Below are 20,609 nucleotides of genomic sequence, written 5' to 3' on the forward strand. Positions count from 1 at the left end.
CGTGGCAACCCGGGCCTCAGGGACTGCGCTGTGGCCGCGAACGTGCGGCCCTGCAGTTTTCTCTGCGCCCGTTCCCCTTTCAGCAGCTGCAGAACCTTATCTACGGCGGCGGGGGGGTGGGGGTGGGGGGGGAACCCGATCAACCCCAGGCTGCTCGGTCTCAGCCAGAAAAACAACTCGCACAGAACTTCCGCCCGGACCAGCCGGGAGGGGCGGTGCCGGTATAAGCCACGCCCCCAGAAAGACAGCCCCACCCACCGCCCGACCCCAGAGTCCCGCTTCTCCTTGGGGGCGGGGCCGGAGCGCGCTCACGCCCACCTATGAGGCCCCGCCCCCCTGCGCTGGCACCCGACGCCCGGCAGGGGCGCTAGAGTAGAGCGCAGCGCGAGCGGCCCTCCGTCCGGGACGGGGCGGGGATGGGCGGGACCGAGGAGGCGGGGCGAGGGGCGGGGGCGGGACCGAGGAGGCGGGCTGGGCGGCGGGCGGGGCCGGGGCCGAGGAGGCGGGGCGGGCGGTGGGCGTGACCGAGGGGGCGGGGCGGGCGGTGGGCGGGGCCTAGGAGGCGGGGCGGGGCCGAGGAGGCGGGCTGGGAGGTGGGCGGGGCCGGGGCCGAGGAGGCGGGGCGGGCGGTGGGCGGGGGCCGAGGGGCGGGCGGTGGGCGGGGCCTAGGAGGCGGGGCGGGGCCGGGGCCTAGGAGGCGGGGCGGGTGGTGGGCGTGACCGAGGAGGCGGGGCCGGCGGTGGGCGGGGCCGAGGAGGCGGGGCGGGGCGGCGGGGCGGAGCGATGGGGCGGCCCGGCGGAAGGAGCTCCAGGCCGGAAGGAGGCGGCGGAGGGCGGGAGGCAGGAGCGGGTCGGGAGGTGCTGGGCCGGAGCGGCAGCGCCGCCATGTCCGACAGCGAGAAGCTCAACCTGGACTCGATCATCGGGCGCCTGCTGGAAGGTGGGCCGGGCCGGGCCGGGCCTGGCCGGGGGAGCTGGGCGCCAGCCACGGACCCGGGCGGCCCGGAAGCAGCGCGGGCGGGCGGCCAGCCCCTCCCAGGCTTCGGGGCGGGGACGGGCCGCGAGGTCGGGCGGCCGCCGGGAGTGGCCTGGGCCTGCTCGCGCTCCCGGGCCGGGGTGCAGCGGGCGGCCCTGCCGGAGCGGCCCTGGGTCCGAGCTTGGGTGGCAGGAGTTTGCGGAGACGCAGCGGCCGCAGCTGACCCCGGGCAAGGAGCCCCCCACCCCCGCCACCAGGAGTGCCCAGGGGACCCCCCTGCCCGCGGAGGCCGCGGCCCCTGATGCCCCTCCCCGCCTCCCACCTCCAGTGCAGGGCTCGAGGCCCGGGAAGAATGTCCAGCTGACGGAGAGCGAGATCCGGGGCTTGTGCCTCAAGTCGCGGGAGATCTTCCTGAGCCAGCCCATCCTGCTGGAGCTGGAGGCTCCGCTCAAGATCTGCGGTGAGGGGCCCGGGGGTGGCGCCGGGCTGGGCTGCAGGGGTAGCCTAACCTTCCTGCCTGAGGCCCCGAGGTCCCAGGTTCAGTCCCCAGCACCACTGTGAGCCAGAGCTGAGCAGTGCTCTGTTTTTTGTTTTCCCTCGTTAAAATACAAAGGGACTCATCCCTTCACTGGAATCAGTCTTTTTTTTTTTGCCTCCAGGGTTATTGCTGGGGCTCGTGCCTGCACTACGAATCCACTGCTCCTGGAGGCCATTTTTCCCATTTTGTTGCCCTTGTTGTTGTGCTTGTTGGAGTTGTTATTGCTGTCATAGCTGTTGGACAGGACAGAGAGAAATGGAGAGAGGAGGGGAAGACAGAGGGGGAGAGAAAGACAGACACCTGCAGACCTGCTTCACCGCTTGCAGAGCGACCTCCTGCAGGTGGGAAGCTGGGAGCCTGAACGGGAATCCTTACGCAGGTCCCTGTGCTTTGCGTTATGTGCGCTTAAACCGCTGCGCTACCGCTCTGGCTTATGGTGGTGCAGGGGATTGAACCTGGGACCTTGGAAGCTCAGGCATGAGAATCTGTTTGCGTAACATTATACTATCTACCCCTGCCCTGGAATCAACTAACAACAGTGATCTGCAACCCGTCCAGACCTTCCTGGAAGTGGCATTGGGCCTCCGACACACACACACACACCCGCCCCATCCTCACGTAAGCCCGGGCTCCAAGCCTGGATCCCATGCCCAGTGCTGACCGGGCTCCCTGGCTACAGGTGACATCCACGGCCAGTACTACGACCTCTTGAGGCTGTTCGAGTACGGCGGCTTTCCTCCGGAGAGCAACTACCTCTTCCTGGGGGACTACGTGGACCGGGGCAAGCAGTCCTTGGAGACCATCTGCCTGCTGCTGGCCTACAAGATCAAGTACCCGGAGAACTTCTTCCTGCTCCGGGGCAACCACGAGTGTGCCAGCATCAACCGCATCTACGGCTTCTACGATGAGTGTGAGTGGCCTGCTTGCTGGGGTGTTCCAGGGTCCGGGGGCCTCCCGGTTGGCCTGGGAGTGGACATGTCTCTGAGTGACAGGTCTCTACGGGGCAGAGTTCCGAGAAGGCAGAGCCTGGCTGGACCGGATGCCACCGTCTTGGCCTGGCCCTGCCTAGGGGGATGGGTGGCAGGTGCCAGCCCTGAGGTTGCTGCTGGGTGGTACTGGGGTCTCCTGGACTCTGCTGGGGACTGGGAGGAGAGCTCACTAGGTAGGCCTTGTGTCCTGCCCAGGTTCAGCTCCAGCAGCGCTTAAGACGTGGGTGGTGGGGGGTGGCGGTAGCACAGTGGGCTAAGCGCACACCGTGCAAGGCGCTAGGGCCAGCAGTAGGACCCCCGTTTGAGCCCTGGGCACCCCACCTGCAGGAGGGTCGCTTCCCAGGTGGTGAAGCACATCTGCAGGTGTCTTTCTTCCTCTCCATTTTTCTCTGTCCTATCCAACAACAGCTATAACAACAACCACAAACACAACAAGGGTAACAAAATGGGGGGAAATGGCCTCCAGGAGCAGTGGATTCGTAAAGCAGGAGGCACCGAGCTCCAGTGATAACCCTGGAGGAAAAATAAAAAAGACACGGGAAACTCCAGTGCTGTGGTTTCTGCCTGTTTCTTTTTTTACTTTATCTTGGATGGAGGCAGGAATTCTGAGGGAAGGGCAAGATAGGAAAGGACAGAGACACACACACATCTGTAACACTAATGCTGCTCATGAGGCTTTTCTTCACTGGTGGGGACTGGGGGCTTGAACCTGGGTCCTTGCACATGGTAACGTGTACACTCTACCCGATGGACCCCCACCACTCAGCCCCACTTTGTGTTTCTCTTTTTATTTACTACTTACAACATTTTATTATTTTTAATGAGAGAGACACGCAGAAAGACTACAGGCCTGCTCAGCTGTGGCTGATGGTGGTGCAGGGGACTGAACCTGGGACTTCAAAGTCTCGGGCAGGAGAGGCTTCTGCAGAGTCACTATACTGTCTCCCCAGCCCCCATTTCTCTCTGAGCACAAAGACAGCCCAGGGGTGCTGGAGCGGCACCAGCTCTGCGCAGACAGGTTCCTCCAAGGAGGCCCGGGGCCACGGGGTCGGTGCCCGGCCACGGGCCTCTGAGGCAGCCCCTCCCTCTGGCCAGGCAAGAGACGTTACAACATCAAGCTGTGGAAGACCTTCACCGACTGCTTCAACTGCCTGCCCATCGCGGCCATCGTGGACGAGAAGATCTTCTGCTGCCACGGAGGTGAGGGTGGCGGAGGCGGCCAGGCCCGCGAGCCATGGCCCCGGGGGCGGGGGGGGGGTGCCCTCTGCGGCCGAGGGTGACTGTAGGCCCGTCCCAGGCCTGTCCCCGGACCTACAGTCCATGGAGCAGATCCGGCGCATCATGCGGCCCACGGACGTGCCCGACCAGGGGCTGCTGTGCGACCTGCTGTGGTCCGACCCTGACAAAGATGTGCAGGGCTGGGGCGAGAATGACCGCGGCGTGTCCTTCACCTTCGGGGCGGAGGTGGTGGCCAAGTTCCTGCACAAGCACGACCTGGACCTCATCTGCCGGGCGCACCAGGTGGGCTGCGGGGGGCTGGGGGGCGGGGGCAGCAGCGTCCGCCGAGCTCACCGCCCCTCCCCTCCAGGTGGTGGAAGATGGCTATGAGTTCTTTGCCAAGCGGCAGCTGGTGACACTCTTCTCGGCCCCCAACTACTGCGGGGAGTTTGACAATGCTGGTGCCATGATGAGCGTGGACGAGACCCTCATGTGCTCCTTCCAGGTGCGTGGGGGGCCCGGGGGCGGGAAGGGGGGCCGGGAGCCCCGGCGGAGCCTGACTGTCTTCTCTTGCAGATCCTCAAACCCGCAGACAAGAACAAGGGCAAGTATGGCCAGTTCAGTGGCCTGAACCCCGGGGGCCGGCCCATCACCCCGCCCCGAAACTCAGCCAAAGCCAAGAAGTAGCTGCCGTGCCCACCCCCCACTGTCCCCACCGGCTGCACAGAAGCCACGCGGCCAGGAGGGCTGCCGGGCCTGCGGGCCCACCTGTGACGGGGACACGGAGCCTTGGTGTCTTTCCTTTTCAATGAATCAACAGCAGCGTCCAGTGTCCTGGGGCGTCCCCCGCTTGCGGCCATGGCCATGAGTGGGACTCTGAGGCCCCAGACTACAGCTCAGGGCAAAGCAGGGCCAGATCAGGGTCCCCAGCCTTGCTGGGCCTCAGGGATGGTTGCCAAACCCTGGGGCGACCCATCTGGTCTCTGAATAAAGGTCAAAGCTGGATTCTTCACGGCTGGTCTCCCCTTTCAGGAACATGGGCCCTGGCCCTTCTTTGGGGGCTGTGGGGCAGGTCTGGGTACAGACCCCCCCACTGGCCACACTCACACTGGTGCAGGGGGCCCCTGGAGGTATGCCCAGGAAGACAGGTCATGATTAGCAGGGAAGGGGGTGACATTGATTGGTTTCTGCAGGAGGTGGCTTGGAAGCTCACTCCTCTGACCATGATTTGTCGTGGGGGGGGTGGGTGTGTGTGCAGGACCTGGGCACCACCAGCCAGCTCACCTGCGGCCCCACTTGCCATCACCTCCAGTCCTGCCTGGGGCCAGAGGTGCCGGCTCCCCACGGCCCCGAGTCCTGTGGGCAGCGGCCGGCTTTCAGCCTTCGCCCTCGCTGTCTTCGGCCAGCACCGGGCTAGGGCCCTGGGGGGAGTGTGCAGGGTCCAGGACGGAGCCAAAGAAGAGCGAGCGGAACTGGAGGAGGGACGGGCAGGCGGCTGAGCTGTGGGCCTTGGCCTTGTGTCCCCCCCCCCCCCCCGGGTCCAGCCCCTACCTTCTTGGGTGGGGGAGTCCCAGGCACCGTGGACTCGGCTTCGTCGTCCTCGGAGGGGGCCCGCGGGGAAGGGGAGCGCGAGGGCAGCACCCGTGGGCCCTCCCTGCTACTGCCCAAGGTGGTGGTTTCCATGGCGATCATGTAGGAATCCATGTCATCACCCGCAAAGTCATCCAGGAGGGGGGTGCTGTGGGCAGGGGCAGGCAGCAGGGTGAGGAAAGGGCGTGCAGGGCCAGGGGCCGGTTCTGGGTGGGCTGGCCGCCGCTAAGCTTCCTGATCCGGCTGGCCAAGAGGATGCAGGCAGCTTCCTGAGGGGGTGGGAGTTCAGGTGGGGCCCGGGGCGGGAGCAGCAGGCAGGCCTGTGAACCTGCCGCCTGGGGCAGAGCCCCCTCCTCTTCCCAGGGGACAACAGTTGGAGAGCACAGGGGCTTGGGGAGCAGCTGGGCGGGGGGCCAGGCCGAACTTCCTGTCTGACTCGCACTGAGCCGGCCTCCCCAACCCACCTGCCCTTCCGCCACCTGCATCCCTGCCTGCAGCAGAGCAGGCGGCTCTGAGGGGAGGCCTGGGCCGGAGGAGGAAGCTGTGGCCTGGGGGACACTTCCCGGGTGGGAGGGTTCTGAGTGGCCTGACAGGAAGTGTGGGCGGGCTTGGACTGGGTGGGGGAGCAGTGAGGGGACGGGCGCCCTCACCTGTGGGCCTGCAGCTGAGGCACTGGCCTCTGGAGCTCAGGGCAGCCCGGGTCCTGGCCGTGTGGGTCCATCTCTGAGAGCGTGGCCAGGACAAAGTGGCCGTCCAGCAGGGAGTCTGTGATGGCAAAGATGGCTGGCCTGGCGGGCGGGGGGGGGGGGGACAGGACCTTTAGCTTCCAGAGTCCCGGGGCCCCTGCCCTGTCCCAGGCTGGGCCTTACCTGCCTGGGGCATCGAAGTGAATGCTTAGTGACAGGTTGGCTGGTTCTGCAAAGTTCAGGAGCCCCTGGGAGGGAGACGGGTGGGTGAAGTGCTGAGGCAGGGAAGGGGGGTGCCAGGGGACAGGCGTGACGGGTGGGGGACCCTTACCCGGAACTCCTTGAGGCAGAACGTGATGGCTGTCCCTTCTTGGGCCTGTAGCTGCTGGAAGTCCTCCTCCCCTACGCTCATCTCTGTCACCATGGCTTTGGCAGGATTGTCTGGGGGCAGGAAAGGGGGACGTGGGCCTCTGGCCTCTTGGGCTGCCCCCCCCCCGCCCCACCCCGTGGCCTGTGCCCTCACCTGCCTCCTCCTCCTGGTAGCTGCGCAGGATGACCCTGCGGCCCCGGCCGATGCCCAGCGTCACCTCGGCCAGAGTAGGCGGGAAGGGCAGCACAGCCTCCGCCAGGACCCTGCAGGAGGGCACAGCGTCACCTCCGAGGCTCAGCCTGCTCAGCCCTGTTGTGGGGCCTGGGCCCCTCTGCGAGTGTCCGGACTGTGAGGAGCGGAGCCTGCTCTGTGCAAGGCTCGGGGTAGAGAAGGGGGAGCCCAGGCCAGGGCGGTGGGCTGTCCACACTGAATAGACGCAACTGGGTGACCACAGCCAGCCTGAGCCAGCCCTGCCCTAGCAGGGCCCGGATGCTGCCAGCAGGAAGCCCTCAGCCCACCTGGAGGACACACTGACAGATTTTACCAATCAGACACCTGGTAGACCTCCAGGCCACTGCGGAGACCTGCAACTGCTTCTGCAAGTGTTTGAAATGGTCTCTAAGAAAAAGAAAGGCGGGGTACGGGGGTAGCACATCGGGGCAAAGCGCAAGGACCAGCGTAAGGATCCTGGTTCGAGCCCCCGGCTCCCCACCTACAGGGCAGTCGCTTTACAGGCAGTGAAGCAGGTCTGCAGGTGTCTGTCTTTCTCTCCCCCTGTCTTCCCCTCCTCTCTTCATTTCTCTCTGTCCTATCCAACAACGATGACATCAATAACAATAATAACCACAACAACGATAAAACAAGGGCAACAAAAGGGAAATAAAATATTATTTAAAAATTCCATAAGTGACCTGGAGATGGCTCGGTGGGGCAAGTGTGTGCCTATCGTCTCTGTGCCTATCGTCTCTGAGCCCAGACAGTGGGGCAGCACTACGGACAGCACTGGGGGCAGCTCTGTGGTCCTGGAGCAGTGCTGTGGTCTCTCTTTTAAAAAAATAATTTTATTATCTTTATTTACTGGATAGAGAGAGTCCGAAGTTGAGAAGGGGGAAACAGAGAGAGAGAGAGGGACACCTGCAGTCCTGCTTCACCTCATGAAGCTTTCCCCCACGGATGAGGAGCGGGGGCTTGAACCTGCATCCTTGCACACTGCAGTGTGTGCACCTAACCAGCCTCCACCAGCCCCCCCCAAAAAAACAAAACACAGAATACACACTGGACCAGGAGGCTGCTCACGCAGGGGGTCCTGGGCTCACTTCTCAGTGAGATTCGGAAACCATCATGTTTAAAGAGGCCCCAGCAGAGACTACGGGGCTGCCCACAGGGCCCACCTGGCTCCCGCGACCTAGCAGACAGATGGACAGACAGAGAGCACGGGGCAGGGACACACACGGACGGACGGTGCTCTTCCCTCTCTGGTCCATGCCTCTGGCTGGTGGGGGCACCCAGAAGGATGACCAGGCGGGGGGGGGGGGGGGGGGGCTCTGGCACCTGAGTTCTGGAGCCTGAAGGAAGGGTCTGAGTGTGCAGGCCAGAGACCTGCTCTCCGAGTCACTTAAGTCTGAGTGGTCGGAGAGCCGAGCTGGAATTTGTATTTCTTTTTCTGTGTAGCGTCAGCAAGACCTGCGAGCGGGCTCCCCAGTACAAAGCTTTTATCCTCTCTACCAGGAGCTGGGGTGGTGAGGGTGGCAAAAAGGGAGAGGTACCATAGCACCACTCTTATCAACCATGGAGCCTCCCCTGGTGCCGTGGCGTTCCTGTGCGGCGCAGGGGCTTGATTGACCGCAGGGTCTCCACACAGGATGAGCCTTGTGCTCTAACCTGCTGAGCTACCTCCCAGTCCCAGTCCCCCGAGCTGGAATCTGGGAGCGGCCCGGTCAGGTCCCTGCAGACAGTGGGGAGAGGAAGTATCTGCCTGAGCATAAATGCCACTGGGTGGATGCGGGTTCTCAGGCCCCGCGGGGAAGGCAGGACACGGCGGAGGACCTCTTGAAGCCCCAGAGCCGGAGGCAAAGTCCCGGGCGCCCAGCTCACCTGGCTGGGGCGCGCAGCACGTAGGGGCAGGCGGCCGGGTCGAAGATGGCCTGCAGGGACTCGCAGTCCTGGAAGGCCAGGTTGTGGGTCTTCTTCACTCCTGCCGGGTGGGGGGCAGGCAGGGCGTCAGGGGCTCTGCACCCACCGGTTCGGCCGCCCACCAGGGCTGGCACCCACCGGCTGGCACCCACCGGCTGGCACTCACCGTACTTGCAGTGCAGCTGGACCACCAGGCGGCAGCTGCTTGCGCTGAGCGAGATGCAGCACTTCTCCACCGTCTTCTCCAGCATGGCTGGCGAGCGGAACACGGACAGGAACGACTGCGGGACGGGACGGGCGGGCTCAGCGCGGACCCCCCTCCCCTCCCCTCCCCTCCCCGCCCGCCGGGCAGCGGCGCCCTCACCTTCATGAGGATCTTACACCGCAGCGGGTCCTGGCCGGGGGCGGCCGCCTGGTACTGATGGAAGAAGAGCGGCGCGAGCAGGAAGCAGGCGTAGGCCGAGCGGGAGGAGTTCACGGTGCGGAGGGTCAGCTGGGCCGGGGGCCGGGGGCCGGTCAGCGGGCACACGGTGCCAGCCCTCCGTCCCCCGCTCCACCTCCTGTGCCACCTGTCCAACCCCCCGCCCCTCCTTCGGGGTCACCTCCCCCCGGAAGCCTTCCTGCGCGGTGGCGCTCCGGGTGCCAAGGGCCCTGCGCGGCCTCCGCACACGCCGCCTACCCCGCCCCGCCCCGATGGTCGCTCACCCCGTCGTCCAGGGGCTCCAGGTAGAGCTCGTCGCCGATGCGGGACAGCGAGTGGACGGCCTTGCCGAGCACTGCGGGAGGACGGCGGACGGTCAAGCGGGCGCCCCCCGGCCGCACGGCTGCGCCCAGCCCGGCCCCGCACTCACCCTTCACGTTGCCGCCGGCCACCAGACACTTCATGCTGCCCCGGCCCCGGCCCCGGCCCCCGCCCCGCCCGACCCCCAGCTGCCCTCCCTGGCGGCCGCCCCGCCGCCTTCTGCCCGCCGCCCGGCCCGCGGGTCCCTTTCGCGCGCCGCCCGGCCGGCCCCGCCCCCGCCCCCTCATTGGTCCGCGCCCGCGGCGCCTGGTCACGTGACGAGAGCGCGGCTCCGTGGCGTGGCTGCCACGGTGACGTACGGGGCGGGCCCAACAGAGGGGGGCGTGGCTTCCGCTGCCCCGCCTCTCCCGGGAGCCCGGCACTGGGCAGCGCTCCCGCCGCGGGGTGGGGTCAGGAAGGCGCCACCCCGGGATGTCGGTGCCCCGGCCGGCGAGCGCTGCACCCCTAGGCCGCGGGCGTGCGGGCTTCCTGAGCCACCAGTCACGCAGCGGCTGCCCCCCGACCCCAGCTCTGATAGCAGGCCGCGACCCCTTGGCTTTACCCCAAACCCTGGGGTAACACTGGGAGGTGCTGGACACTTTCTTTCCTTTTGTTTTTTTAAGTATATATTTTTATGTATTAATGAGAGAGATAGGAGAGCGAACCAGACATCACTCTGGTACCTGTGCTGCAGGACTGAACTCAGAGCCTCATGCACGAGAGTCCAACACTTCATCCGTTGCGCCATCTCCCCGACCCCAGTGCAGGCTGCTTCCTATGAGGGCAGTCATGCTTGTGTGGCTTTATTATTGTTATTTTAAAGGTTCTACTATTTTTAACCAGAGCACACTGCTCAGCTCTGGTTTATGGTGTTGCTGAGGATTGAACCTGGGACCTCAGAGCCTCAGGCATGAGAGTCTTTTTGTATAACTCCCTGTCTGTTTAATTTAATTTGAAAGAGACCACAGACCACGTCACTACTCAGCTCTGGCTTAAAGCTGGTGCTGGGGACTGAACCTGGGATCTATGGTCTCCCTACACTCGCAGCCATCGGCCAGGGGGTAGCTCACAGGGGTGCGTGCCTTTCCAGGCTCAAACCCCAGCACCACCTGGGAACACCAAGGCATGCAAGGAATTCTGTGGTGGCTGTCTCTTTCTCTTTGGATTTGTCTTTCTCTTCTTCTTCTAGCGTTTGCCCTTCTTCCGTAGCCAGTCAACAGCGTCAGGTTGAGCCTGATGTCAAGTTTCCAGACCTCCTTTGAATCTGGAGAGGTGGCAGTCGTTGACTATGTGGGTCATAGTCTGTCTGGAGCCGCAGGGGCAGTTCGGGTCGTCTCTGGCCCCCAGCGATGGAACATAGCGGCGCACCGGCCATGGCCTGTTGGATAGTGATTGAGGAGGGCCCAATCATAACGTGCTAGGTCAGAGCCGGGTTGACGCTTACAGGGGTCTGTGATGAGGTGTTTGTTCTTGACCTCAGCTGACTGCCAACTCTGTTTCCAAGAGTCTGGAACAGAGAAGTTCAGTGTAGGCGTAGGGGACCAGATTGGGTGACGAGACGTCAAGCGTTGGACAGGGTGGGCGAAGATATCCGCGTATATTGGCAGGTCCGGTCGAGTGTAGACGTGGGAAATGAACTTAGATGATGCCGCATCCCGACGAATATCTGGCGGGGCGATGTTGCTAAGAACTGGCAGCCATGGAACCGGGGTGGAACGGATGGTTCCAGAAATGATCCTCATGGAGGAATATAATTTGGAATCGACCAAGTGGACATGAGGGCTACGGAACCATCCTGGGGCACAGGATTCTGCAGTGGAATAGCATAATACCAGAGAGGATGATCGTAGTGTGGAAGCGCTCGCGCCCCATGAGGAGCTTTCTCTGAAAACCAAACACACACACCCATGCCTTGGGGTCTTCGCTTCCACTGTCCCCTTCTCCTGGAATCCACTTCCTCTCCCCCTCTGGGCTCCGGCTCACATCAGGTAGTCCACTGATCTGGACAGCGGGACATAGGAGAGCAGCCTCCGTGTGTCCCCCCAGTGACACTCCCCAAAGAGATGACACATCAGCTGTCTCCTCCTCACCTTTGGGACCCTCTTGTCCCCAGTAAGTCAGTGTGACGTGACCCCCTGTCCTTGTCCTCCATAGTCTAAGGAGGTGACCGAAGGCAGCTGTGGGTGCCGTGGTTAGTACAGGGTGGGGGAGGGCTGTGCCCACACCCACGGACTGCAGGGTCTTGTGATCTTGTGGTCTTTCCACAAGGCCTGGGGGAGTGGGAAGGGGACTTGCGAGGACTCTTTTTTTGTAAAGTTGCATCTACTAATAAGGAGGGGACAGAGAACCGGAGCACCACCACTGGCACATGTGGCGCTGGGGATTGAACTCAGGAACTTATGCCTGAACGTCCAGTGCTCTCCAGACTGACGAGGCACCTCCCTGGCCTCCTCCTCACAACGCCTGGTGGTCAGTCTCTTTCTGACGTCCATCTCCTTGGTGAAACACAAGGACTGGACAGACTCTCTCTTGAGTCTCCTAGATCCATGCCAGGTGAGAGGCTTTCTCCCACAATCTTTTTTTAATATATTTATTCTCTCTTTTGTTGCCCTTTAAAAAAATTTTTTTTATTTGTTGTTGGATAGAGACAGAGAAATTGAGAGAGAAGGGGGAGATAGAAAGAAAGCAAGACAGAGAGACACCTGCAGACCTGTTTCACCGCCTGTGAAGTGACTCCCCTACAGGTGGGGAGCCGGGGGCTCGAACCGGGATCCTAACTGGTCCTTGCACTTTGCGCCACATGCACTTAACCTGCTGCGCTACCACCCGACTCCCAGAAAGCCAATCTTTTAACTTTGCTGTTTATACTTTGCTTTATGGAGCTGTGCTGGCGCTGGCTCTGGGGTCTTGGTGCCTGAACCTGGGTTTCACACGAGGCAGCGCAGGCACCCTAGCCAGTGAGCTCTTTCTGGGGTCAGAGGCAGAGAGGCAGAGACGGGGCAGAGACGCCACAGGGCTGCTCCGGTGCTTGTGAAGCCTCCCCTGTGCATGGCGCTCCCACACGGTGGCCCGGGGCTTGAACCCACGCGTTCTGGGGCATAGTAAGGTGTGCACTCTGCCGAGGGCCCCGCCATCTCAAGTCTTTGAGAACAACTGTCTGTGGGGGACAGTCCCCCCTTCACCTGCCGCTGCTCCACAGGTACCGGGAGCTCGGGTCGGACCTTCCTCCAGGTGCAACGACGCTGGGGTGCGAGTGCTCTGGGGCTGGCTGGTGGCTGCAGGCTGGTGAGCCTGGAGTAAAGCAAAATGCACCACGGAAGCCTGGCTTCCTGAGCCCACGTCGTTGCCCCAGATGGCCCGAGACTGCTCGGCCGCTCATTGACACATGCGTGCGCCTTGCCAAGACGGCAGAGTCCCGGACTCGAACCCTGCTCTCAGGCTTCCACTAGGGTGGGGAGACATCCAGAGTCAAGATGATGTAGCCTGGGTGTTAGAAAGTGCCGGCCGGGGCTTCAACAATTTGTCTGGCTTTGTATGTTAACTCTCTTTTCAGCCACCAGGTCCCAGATGCCAGCATGATGCCGACCAGACTTCCCTAGACAGACGACCCCAACAATGTGTCCTGGAGCCCCGCTTCCCCAGAGACCCACCCCACTAGGGAAAGCGAGAAGCAGGCTGGGAGTATGGATCGACCAGTCAATGCCCATGTTCAGCGGGGAAGCAAGTACCCTGGGGAAGCCAGGCCTCCCACCTTCTGCAACCCACAATGACTCTGGGTCCATACTCCCAGACGGATAAAGAATAGGAAAGCTATCAGGGGAGGGGAGGGGATATGGAGATTGGGTTGTGGGAATTGTGTGGAGTTGTACCCCTCCTATCCTATGGTTTTGTTAATGTCTCCTTTCTTAGAAAAAAAAAAAAAATGCCGGGCCTAGGGAGTCGGGCGGTAGTGCAGCGGGTTAATCGCAGGTGGCGCAAAGCACAAGGACTGGCGTAAGGATCCCGGTTTGAGCCCCCGGCTCCCCACCTGCAGGGGAGTCCCTTCACAGGCGGTGAAGCAGGTCTGTGGGTGTCTGTCTTTCTCTGCCCCCTCTCTGTCTTCCCCTCCTCTCTCCATTTCTCTCTGTCCTATCTAACAACTATAACATCAATAACAACAATAATAATAACTACAACAACAAAACAAGGGCAACAAAAGGGAATAAATAAATAAATATATTTTTTTAAAGTGCTGGGGCTGTGGGCACATGTGGGCCCGAGAGGTTGGCTCTGGGCACAGCCCTAAAGGAAGGGGGGGGGCACAGACATGTGGGGAGCCCCATAGGGCGGCCAGCCAAACCTGGTCTGTGCTCAGCCTGGGCCACCATGGGACTGAGGGAGGACCAGAATTCATCAGAGACTTGCTGGTGTGAAATGGCTCCATGGAGAAGAACCAGAAAGGGTGACACGGACTAGAGAGGACGCCATCAGGGAAGTGAGGAGGGCTTCTTGGAGGAAGCAGCAGACTAAGTGAGGGTGGGGTGGCTTGGCAAGTGAGTTGACTAGAAAACCGCCCCGTGGGGAGTTGGGGGTGGCTTGCTGTGGCCCCCGCCCCAGCACACAGAAGGCCATTTGGCAGTTCCTCTGGCAACTGCGGCTGGGGGAGGGAGAGGGTGCTGTCGGAACCTTCCTGGCCTTCCTGCAAAAAGCTGGTCCACGGAGGGCGAGCGCTGCCCGGAGCTGCAGAGAGGACCTGACACCAGTCCTTCGGGTCCTTATTTTAGGGTGAGCCACCCCAGCCCGGCAGCTCTGTCCACGGAGCACCCTTGGGGCTGCTCTCGGTGTGCTGGTGTGCGTGGCACCAGCACGAACCAGCATGTGGCCTCACATGTGGAAAGGCTCAGGCTCTTTTTTTTTTTTTTTAATTTCTTTATTGGGAGACTAATGTTTTACATTCAACAGTAAATACGAAAGTTTACAGACCGGGCGGTGGTGCACCTGGTTGAGCACACATGTTAGAGTATGCAGAGATACGGGTTTGAGCCCCTGGTCCCCACCTGCAGGGGGAAAGCTTCTCGAGTGGTGAAGCAGGGCTGCAGGTGTCTCTCTGTCTCTCTCTTCCTGTCACCCCCTTCTCTCTCAATCTCCAGCTTTCTCTATCCAATAAATAAATAAAGTATTAGAAAAATAAGTAAATACAATAGTTTGTACATGCATAACATTTCTCAGTTCCCCCAGAACAATACAACCCCCACTAGGTCCTCTGTCACCCTTTTTGGACCTGTGCTCCCCCCCAAGGAATATGCTCTTAAGCTCCCGGGGCCCACAGTTTTGAAATAGAGAGCAAGGCATCCTTCTGTCAATCTCTGTGGTGCTTGGTACTGAACCTACGACCTCAGGTGCCTCTGATGGTCATGCCTCTGCTGTCTAGTCACAGTTAGCCAGCAGCACCGAGAGGGACTTTCGTGCCGGAGACCTTAAAGGTTCCAGGCTTAATTCCTGGTCCCAAAATACAGCAGGACTGAGCAGTGCTCTGGTCTCTCAAGCAAACAAACAAACACACTTCAGAATATAAGCACATGAGGGCAGGAGTTCACTGCCCTGGAAGCACACCCTTTGCTCAGGTTGGAGCCCCCGACCACCACGTGGGTGCACCACGCACAGGAGAAGCTTTCTGGCAGAGAGCAATACTGGGGTCTGTATTTCTTTCTCTCCCTCCCTCTCTGTCACTCACCTTCTATCTGAAAAAGACAGAAAGGAAAAGAAAAAGAGAAGAAAAAAAAAGCCTGTCAGGTGCCAGGGAATTGCCCGGTAAGAAGTCCCAGTGGATCCCTAGCAATGCAAGTGCGAAGGCAAAGAGAGGCCAGGTGATGGTGTGTCCTGCTGAGCGCCACATGCAAGGACCGGGGCTTGAGCCTCCGCTCCCCACTTGCAGAGGGGAAGCTTGCAGAGGGGAAGCTTCACGAGCAGTGAAGCAGAGCTGCAGGTGCGTCTCTGTCTCTCTCCCTCTCTATCTCCCCACCTCTCTCTTACTTTCTCTCTGTCCTACCAAATTAAATAGAAAGATGGGGGTGGAGGGTAGGCAGCATCATGGTTCTGCAAACAGATTCTCATGCCTGAGGCTCCAAAGGCCCAGGTTCAATCCCCCGCACCACCATAAGCCAGAGCTTAACAGTGCTCTGGTGAAAGAAAGAAAGAAAGAAAGAAAGAAAGAAAGAAAGAAAGAAAGAAAGAAAGGGAGAAAGAAAGAAAGGAAGGAAGGAAGGAAGGAAGGAAGGGAGGAAGAAAGAAAGATGGTGGTCCAGGAGGTGGCGCAGTGGCTAAGGCACTAGACTCTCAAGCATGAGTTCGATCCCCACAGCACATGTACCAGAGTGATGGCTGGTTCTTTCTCCCTCTCTCTCTCTCTCCTATCTTCCTCATGAACAAATAAATTCTTTTAAAAAAAAATGAAAGAAAGATGGAACCAGGTGGTAGCACACCTGGTTGAGCGCACATGTCACAGTGCACAGGTTCGAGCCCCCGTTCCCCACCTGCAGGGGGGAAAGCTTCACAAGTGGTGAGGCAGGGCTGCAGGTGTCTCTCTGTCTGTCTCTCACCCTTTCTCTCTTTTAAACATTTATTTATTTATTTATGAGAAAGATAGGAGAGAGAGAGAATCAGGCATCACTCTAGTACCTGTGCTCCTGGGGATTGAACTCAGGACCTCATGCTTGAGAGTCCAATGCTTTAGCCACTGTGCCACCTCCCAGACCACTCTCTCACCCCCTTCCTATCTGTCCTATCACCCCCTTTCTTCTAGATTTCTGTCTATTCAATAAATAAAGATAATAATAAAAATGTAAAGTGTCATATAAAAAAGAAAGAAAAAGGGGCCAGGTGGTGGCACATCTGGTCAAGCACACATGTTACAGTGCACAGGGACCCTGGTTCAAGCCCCCGGTCCCCACCTGCAGGGGGGAAGCTTCACAAGTGGTGATGCAGGGCTGCAGGTGTCTCTCTGTCTCTCTCCCTCTCAATTTCTGGCTGTCTCTATCCAATAAAATAGAAGATAATAATAAAAATAAAAAAGAAAGATTAAGAGGGAAAAATGGCTGCCAGGAGCAGTGGATTTGCAGTGCAGCCACCAGGCTCCATCGATGACCCAGGTGAAAAAAAAAAGGCAGAAAGAAAAGTTCACGCGTGTGGAGAGACTGAGCCAGCAGCAGGAGGCCAGCTTGGTGGCCTTCTGCAGGGAACCAGTGGCCACTGGTTCTGTTCCTCCCCAAGCCTGTTTCCTTGCCTGTGCTCTGGGGAGGGATGGGTGACGAAGGTGCCAGCTCCGGGGCTGGTGGGGCTGGGCCCACTAGGGGTTCCGACACTGTGTGACTGCAGTTTCCACCCGGCTGTGCCTCCTGGGTTGTGAGGCCAGAGCCAGGCTTGGGGAGAGCTAGGGAGAAAGAGAGAGAGAGACAGAGAGAGAATGAGAGAGCCATGATGGGGGCACATGAAAGGCCCAGAGCTTAGGGATGGGGTGGTGGTGGGGGTCAAGCCACAGGACCACCCACAGCCCTCTGCCAGCCCAGGGCAATCAATGTTTGCCCTGGAGGCTGCCATGGGCTGAGTCCACACCCAAGGCCGAGGCCGGGATCTTGTGTGTGCGGACAGTGGGTGGGACACTGGGGAAGCCGGCTGGTTCCCACCACCTGGCAGGCCAGAGTTCCAGGCCCCCTCCTCGAGCGAGCGGAGCAGAGCTCGGGTGAGGTAAGTCTCCGGTGAATCTGAGGCAGCCCGCTCCGCCCAGCAGGGGAGACACCGATGGAACTCATTACCCCAAGATGTGGTCTCGGCTGCGAGTATAAATAGCGCCACAAAAGGTTTAGATAAATCCCCGGATGACAGCTCCATTCATGGGCGAGTGGGGGGGAAGAGGCTGTTTGGGGCCCTGAGTGGGGGGTGCCTCCCCCCCCCCCCGCCCCGGCAGCGTTGGGGAGGCAACCTGGCCTGAAGACCACCCCTGGGGACCCCAGGCGGGGGCCAGCTTCCGGCTGCAGGGACCCCGTGAGGCCAAGCTGCTGTTTCTGAAGCTGAAGCCCGGCCCTCCCCGTACCCCCAGGCCCCACCATTGCCACACACTGTTGGGGGACCCGGGCACCGCCAACCAGCTCCTGGCGGGGCTGTCCCCTCTGGGACCAGCAGAGGGAGACAGACACCGTGCCCAAGCAGGCCCTGACCCAGGCAGCCTGCAGCCTGCGGTGGGCTTCCGCGCTGTGCGCTGTGTGGTGCTCTCAGGGAGCCTGTCCTCAGGCCCAGAGGTCCTGCAGATGCAAGTGTCAGACCGACCGGGCAAACTGAACACGAGAGGTAGCTCAGGAATTGGGGGGGGAGCGGTGCAGGCCTGAGTGCAGGCATGTCCCCCCAGTCTGGCCACCAGGCTGGGTGGGGTCCCTGCTGTGTCCCCCAGGCCCCAGCTCCTGGTCAGGGCTCCCCTGGCTGCTCCCCTCCATGGTCCCACCTGCAGTGGTCATGTGCAAGCTACTAGGCCTCAAAAAGGTGTCTTCAGGGCTGGGGAGCGGAGCCCCTTGCCCCAAACCCTGCACACCAGACAGACAGAGGACCTGATAGCCCAGGACAGCTGCCCCCTCCACCCCTGCCGCAGGCATCTCCCCTCAGGTGCTTATAGGGGAGACATGAGCCGCGTCCAGAAAGCTCTGTCTGCCCCGATCAGCAGCCAGAATGGGACTGATGGGCTAGGCTGCCGGAAGGATCTGGAGTGTGCTGTGCGGCCACAGACATGCAGAGGGTGGGAAGGGGAAGTCGGGGGTTTTCAGGGGCCCAGGGACTTGACCCTCGTGAACTCGTGAACCCTGGCCTCCTGGGAACCACTGCTGTCATCGCCTTCAGTTTACAGAGGGAACTGGGGTGTGAGAGGGCAGCGGCCACATGCGGGGGCAGAGGGTGGGTCGCGTGCCTGGCGACCTTGATCCCTGGCCATCACGCTCCCACTGGCAGATGGCAGGTGGGACATGGCCCGGGTGGATGCTATCAGACTGGGGTGCTGGGGTGTGTGGGGTGGGGTGGGGTGGCGGGAGGCTGGTGGTGAGGGAGGGGGCAGTGGGAGGAGCAGAGGTGACTCACAGCGGGATAAGGATCTGGCGGTTGGGGAGACCGAGTCACGGGCCCGAGGCGCGGGCGGGCTGGCCCGGGCAGTGGAGCATCCTGGGAGGATGGCAGGGACTGCTCTCGGCACCGGGGTGTCCCTTCTGTCCCTGCCCTCTTCAAACCCTGTCACCCTGGAGGCCTGCCAGGCGGGGAGGCTCAGGAGGGCAGGGAGGGGTGGGCAGCAGGGCCCTGCGGCATAGAGGGGGTGTCCAGGTGTGGGTGGCGTGGTGTGGCAGGGCAGGGCAGGGCAGGGCAGGGAGGCCGGGGCTTCCGCTGACATCACAGCCAGCTCAGGGCGAGGCAGGCCCTCTGGGGAGGGGAAGTACAAGCCCCTGCCTTTGGCCCCTGCTGCCCTCGGTGGCCCTCAGGGACAGAGATGCCTGGCAGTTGCCCTGAGGAGGCTCTGGGTTCACCAGGCCCCCCCTTTGCAGGTCAAGTAAGGGGGGTGGGTCCCAGGAAGCCCTGGCTCCAAGTTCAAGGCTCACACAAGATCTAATGTCCTGTCTGGCCCAACTCACACCATCAGCTTGTGCCAGTTGTGTGTGTGTGTGGTGGGGGGAATGTCGGGGGGGGAGCTGGACACTAGCTGTACCTCAGCTGTGCCCCAACCTGCGAAGCCCAAGGCACAGCCCTCTTCCCCTGCCTGGCATGCCCACCTTGGAGGCCCCAGGTCTGCACCTGCACTAGACACTCAGAGGGCACTGGGGGGGAGGGGAATCCCACCATGCCCAGGTCCAGGGAGAGCACTGCCTGTGGAACAGAAAACATAAGATGAAAAGGTCTAGGGGCTGGGAACTGAGAGGGCGCAGGCTGTCCACGCCACATCTGCTCTGCACAGGGCAGCCTCCACCCCCAGCCCTGGGAGTCTCTGGGGGGGCTGGCATGGGGCAGGTTCTCTCAGCTACCATCAGGAGGGGATGCCTCCCCTGCCAGAATCCAGGATCCCCAGGTACCAGGCTCTTCTGCAGGGGGAGCCTTCCCAGGAGGCCGGCTTTGGTGACAGGGTGGGACGGGACCCTAGCGCATCCCTGAGCCAGCACTGACTCACCTCTGTCCCCTAGGAGGGTGGCTCAGTCATCACCTGGTGCCAGCCCTGCCCCCTCCCACCACACCCTGGGGCCCAAGCCTGGTGCCCGGTGCACACAGTGGCCTCTCTCTCCTGTGGGGGTGGCAGCTCCCCCAGCTCGTCCAGTCCAGTGGACACCGGGCATCCTGACTGGCAGCTGGGCCCTCTGCCCACAGCCCTGCCTACTTCATCCCTCACCAGCCTCTGCTATTCCATGGCCTCCTGTACCCCTTGTCACTAGGTTACGACATTCTTGAGGGCAGGAATGACTTTTTCTTGACCTCTGGGGGGGGGCTGTCACCCAGCAGGGGAACGGGGGGCCTGGGGCTCAGCCCAGGTCTCTAGCTCTGCCCTGCCCCCACCAGTACCCACCCCAATGCTAGAGCCTGAGGGGCCCCCTCCACAAGAATCTTTTCTGAGAGTCACAGGCGAGCAGAGACTTTCCCTGGGCTCCCAGGACAGTGTGGGGACAGCCACCTGTCCCAGGCCACCCCACGAAAAGCCTGGGGGGGGGGACTTCTCGCTCCCTCAATTCCAACAGCCCACCCCGTTTTGGGACTTGGCAGAAGAAAGGTTCAATCTCTCCCCCCCCCCCCAGAGCTGGCAGCTCCTGGCCTGCCGCCTTTGCCCAGACACGGCCAGGGGCACCGCGGCCTGGAGAGGGAGCTGCTTCTCCCTTTGGCAGAGGGGAGAAGGGAGAGGGGGAGGGGAGCGGCCCCCACTGGGCTAGGGGAGTGGGCAGGGAGCGAGTCCAGACAAGAGGCAGAGAGAGAGAGAGAGAGCACACTACTCTCCCAGACTATGGGGTCACAGCATCACAGGTGGGGGGGCCTATGGAAAGCAAGCTCCCTGCACCCACCTGGCCTGGCCCCCCCCCTGAAGCTTCCAGCCCTTCTCTCCCCTCCCTTCCCCTCCCCAGCTATTTGCCTCTGTGTCTCCCCTTCCTGCCTGTCCCTCCTCTCCCCTCCGCCCCCACCTCTTCCGTGGCTCCCCCTCTCCCCCTCTCCTCCTGGCCCCCTCCTCCCTCCCGCCCCTAGTGGGGCTGCTTTCTCCCTGACTCAGCAAGGTGCTTTATAAGGTGCTGAGGGGTTCACCAAATCCAAACCACATTGTCTGCAGACTCCACCAGGAGCTGCAGCCCG

The 20,609-nt window shown here is 61.5% G+C and overlaps 2 protein-coding genes across 4 annotated transcripts; one reads left to right on the forward strand and one right to left on the reverse strand.

The window, feature by feature from the left end:
* Positions 1–782: 782 nt before the first annotated feature.
* PPP1CA (protein phosphatase 1 catalytic subunit alpha) lies at positions 783–4,532 on the forward strand. The gene is made up of 7 exons (XM_060175935.1): positions 783–940; positions 1,305–1,436; positions 2,194–2,424; positions 3,599–3,703; positions 3,801–4,024; positions 4,092–4,226; positions 4,298–4,532. Exons 1-7 carry the CDS (start codon positions 784–786, stop codon positions 4,406–4,408), a joined length of 1,095 nt encoding a protein of 364 aa, XP_060031918.1. The 5' UTR covers position 783; the 3' UTR covers positions 4,409–4,532.
* Positions 4,510–9,507, reverse strand: RAD9A (RAD9 checkpoint clamp component A). 3 transcript variants are annotated; one of them, XM_007518782.3, is made up of 11 exons: positions 9,352–9,507; positions 9,206–9,276; positions 8,865–8,993; positions 8,667–8,781; positions 8,462–8,561; positions 6,521–6,630; positions 6,329–6,438; positions 6,181–6,245; positions 5,962–6,099; positions 5,273–5,459; positions 4,510–5,193 (listed from the first exon to the last, which is right to left on the reverse strand). In XM_007518782.3, exons 1-11 carry the CDS (start codon positions 9,383–9,385, stop codon positions 5,098–5,100), a joined length of 1,155 nt encoding a protein of 384 aa, XP_007518844.2. In that variant the 5' UTR covers positions 9,386–9,507; the 3' UTR covers positions 4,510–5,097. The 3 variants fall into 3 exon arrangements, with proteins under 3 accessions (XP_007518844.2, XP_060031916.1, XP_060031917.1); XM_060175933.1 differs by lacking the exon at positions 8,865–8,993; XM_060175934.1 differs by lacking the exons at positions 9,206–9,276; positions 9,352–9,507 and having other exon boundaries at positions 8,882–8,993.
* Between the last annotated feature and the right edge of the window lie 11,102 nt (positions 9,508–20,609).

This window comes from Erinaceus europaeus, chromosome 17 (genome assembly GCF_950295315.1).
Source record: "Erinaceus europaeus chromosome 17, mEriEur2.1, whole genome shotgun sequence".
Classification (NCBI taxonomy): domain Eukaryota; kingdom Metazoa; phylum Chordata; class Mammalia; order Eulipotyphla; family Erinaceidae; genus Erinaceus; species Erinaceus europaeus.

Bases quoted from the DNA above. Each gene is read 5' to 3' on its own strand.
- PPP1CA (XM_060175935.1), top strand. From the start codon at position 784: ATGGGGCGGCCCGGCGGAAGGAGCTCCAGGCCGGAAGGAGGCGGCGGA. The intron at 3,704-3,800 runs GTGAGGGTGGCG...GGCCCGTCCCAG, and splicing joins GATCTTCTGCTGCCACGGAG to GCCTGTCCCCGGACCTACAG. The intron at 4,025-4,091 runs GTGGGCTGCGGG...CCTCCCCTCCAG, and splicing joins TCATCTGCCGGGCGCACCAG to GTGGTGGAAGATGGCTATGA.
- RAD9A (XM_007518782.3), bottom strand. From the start codon at position 9,385: ATGAAGTGTCTGGTGGCCGGCGGCAACGTGAAGG. The intron at 8,994-9,205 runs GTGAGCGACCAT...CCCCCGGCCCAG, and splicing joins TGGAGCCCCTGGACGACGGG to CTGACCCTCCGCACCGTGAA. The intron at 8,562-8,666 runs GTGAGTGCCAGC...CCCACCCGGCAG, and splicing joins CCAGCTGCACTGCAAGTACG to GAGTGAAGAAGACCCACAAC.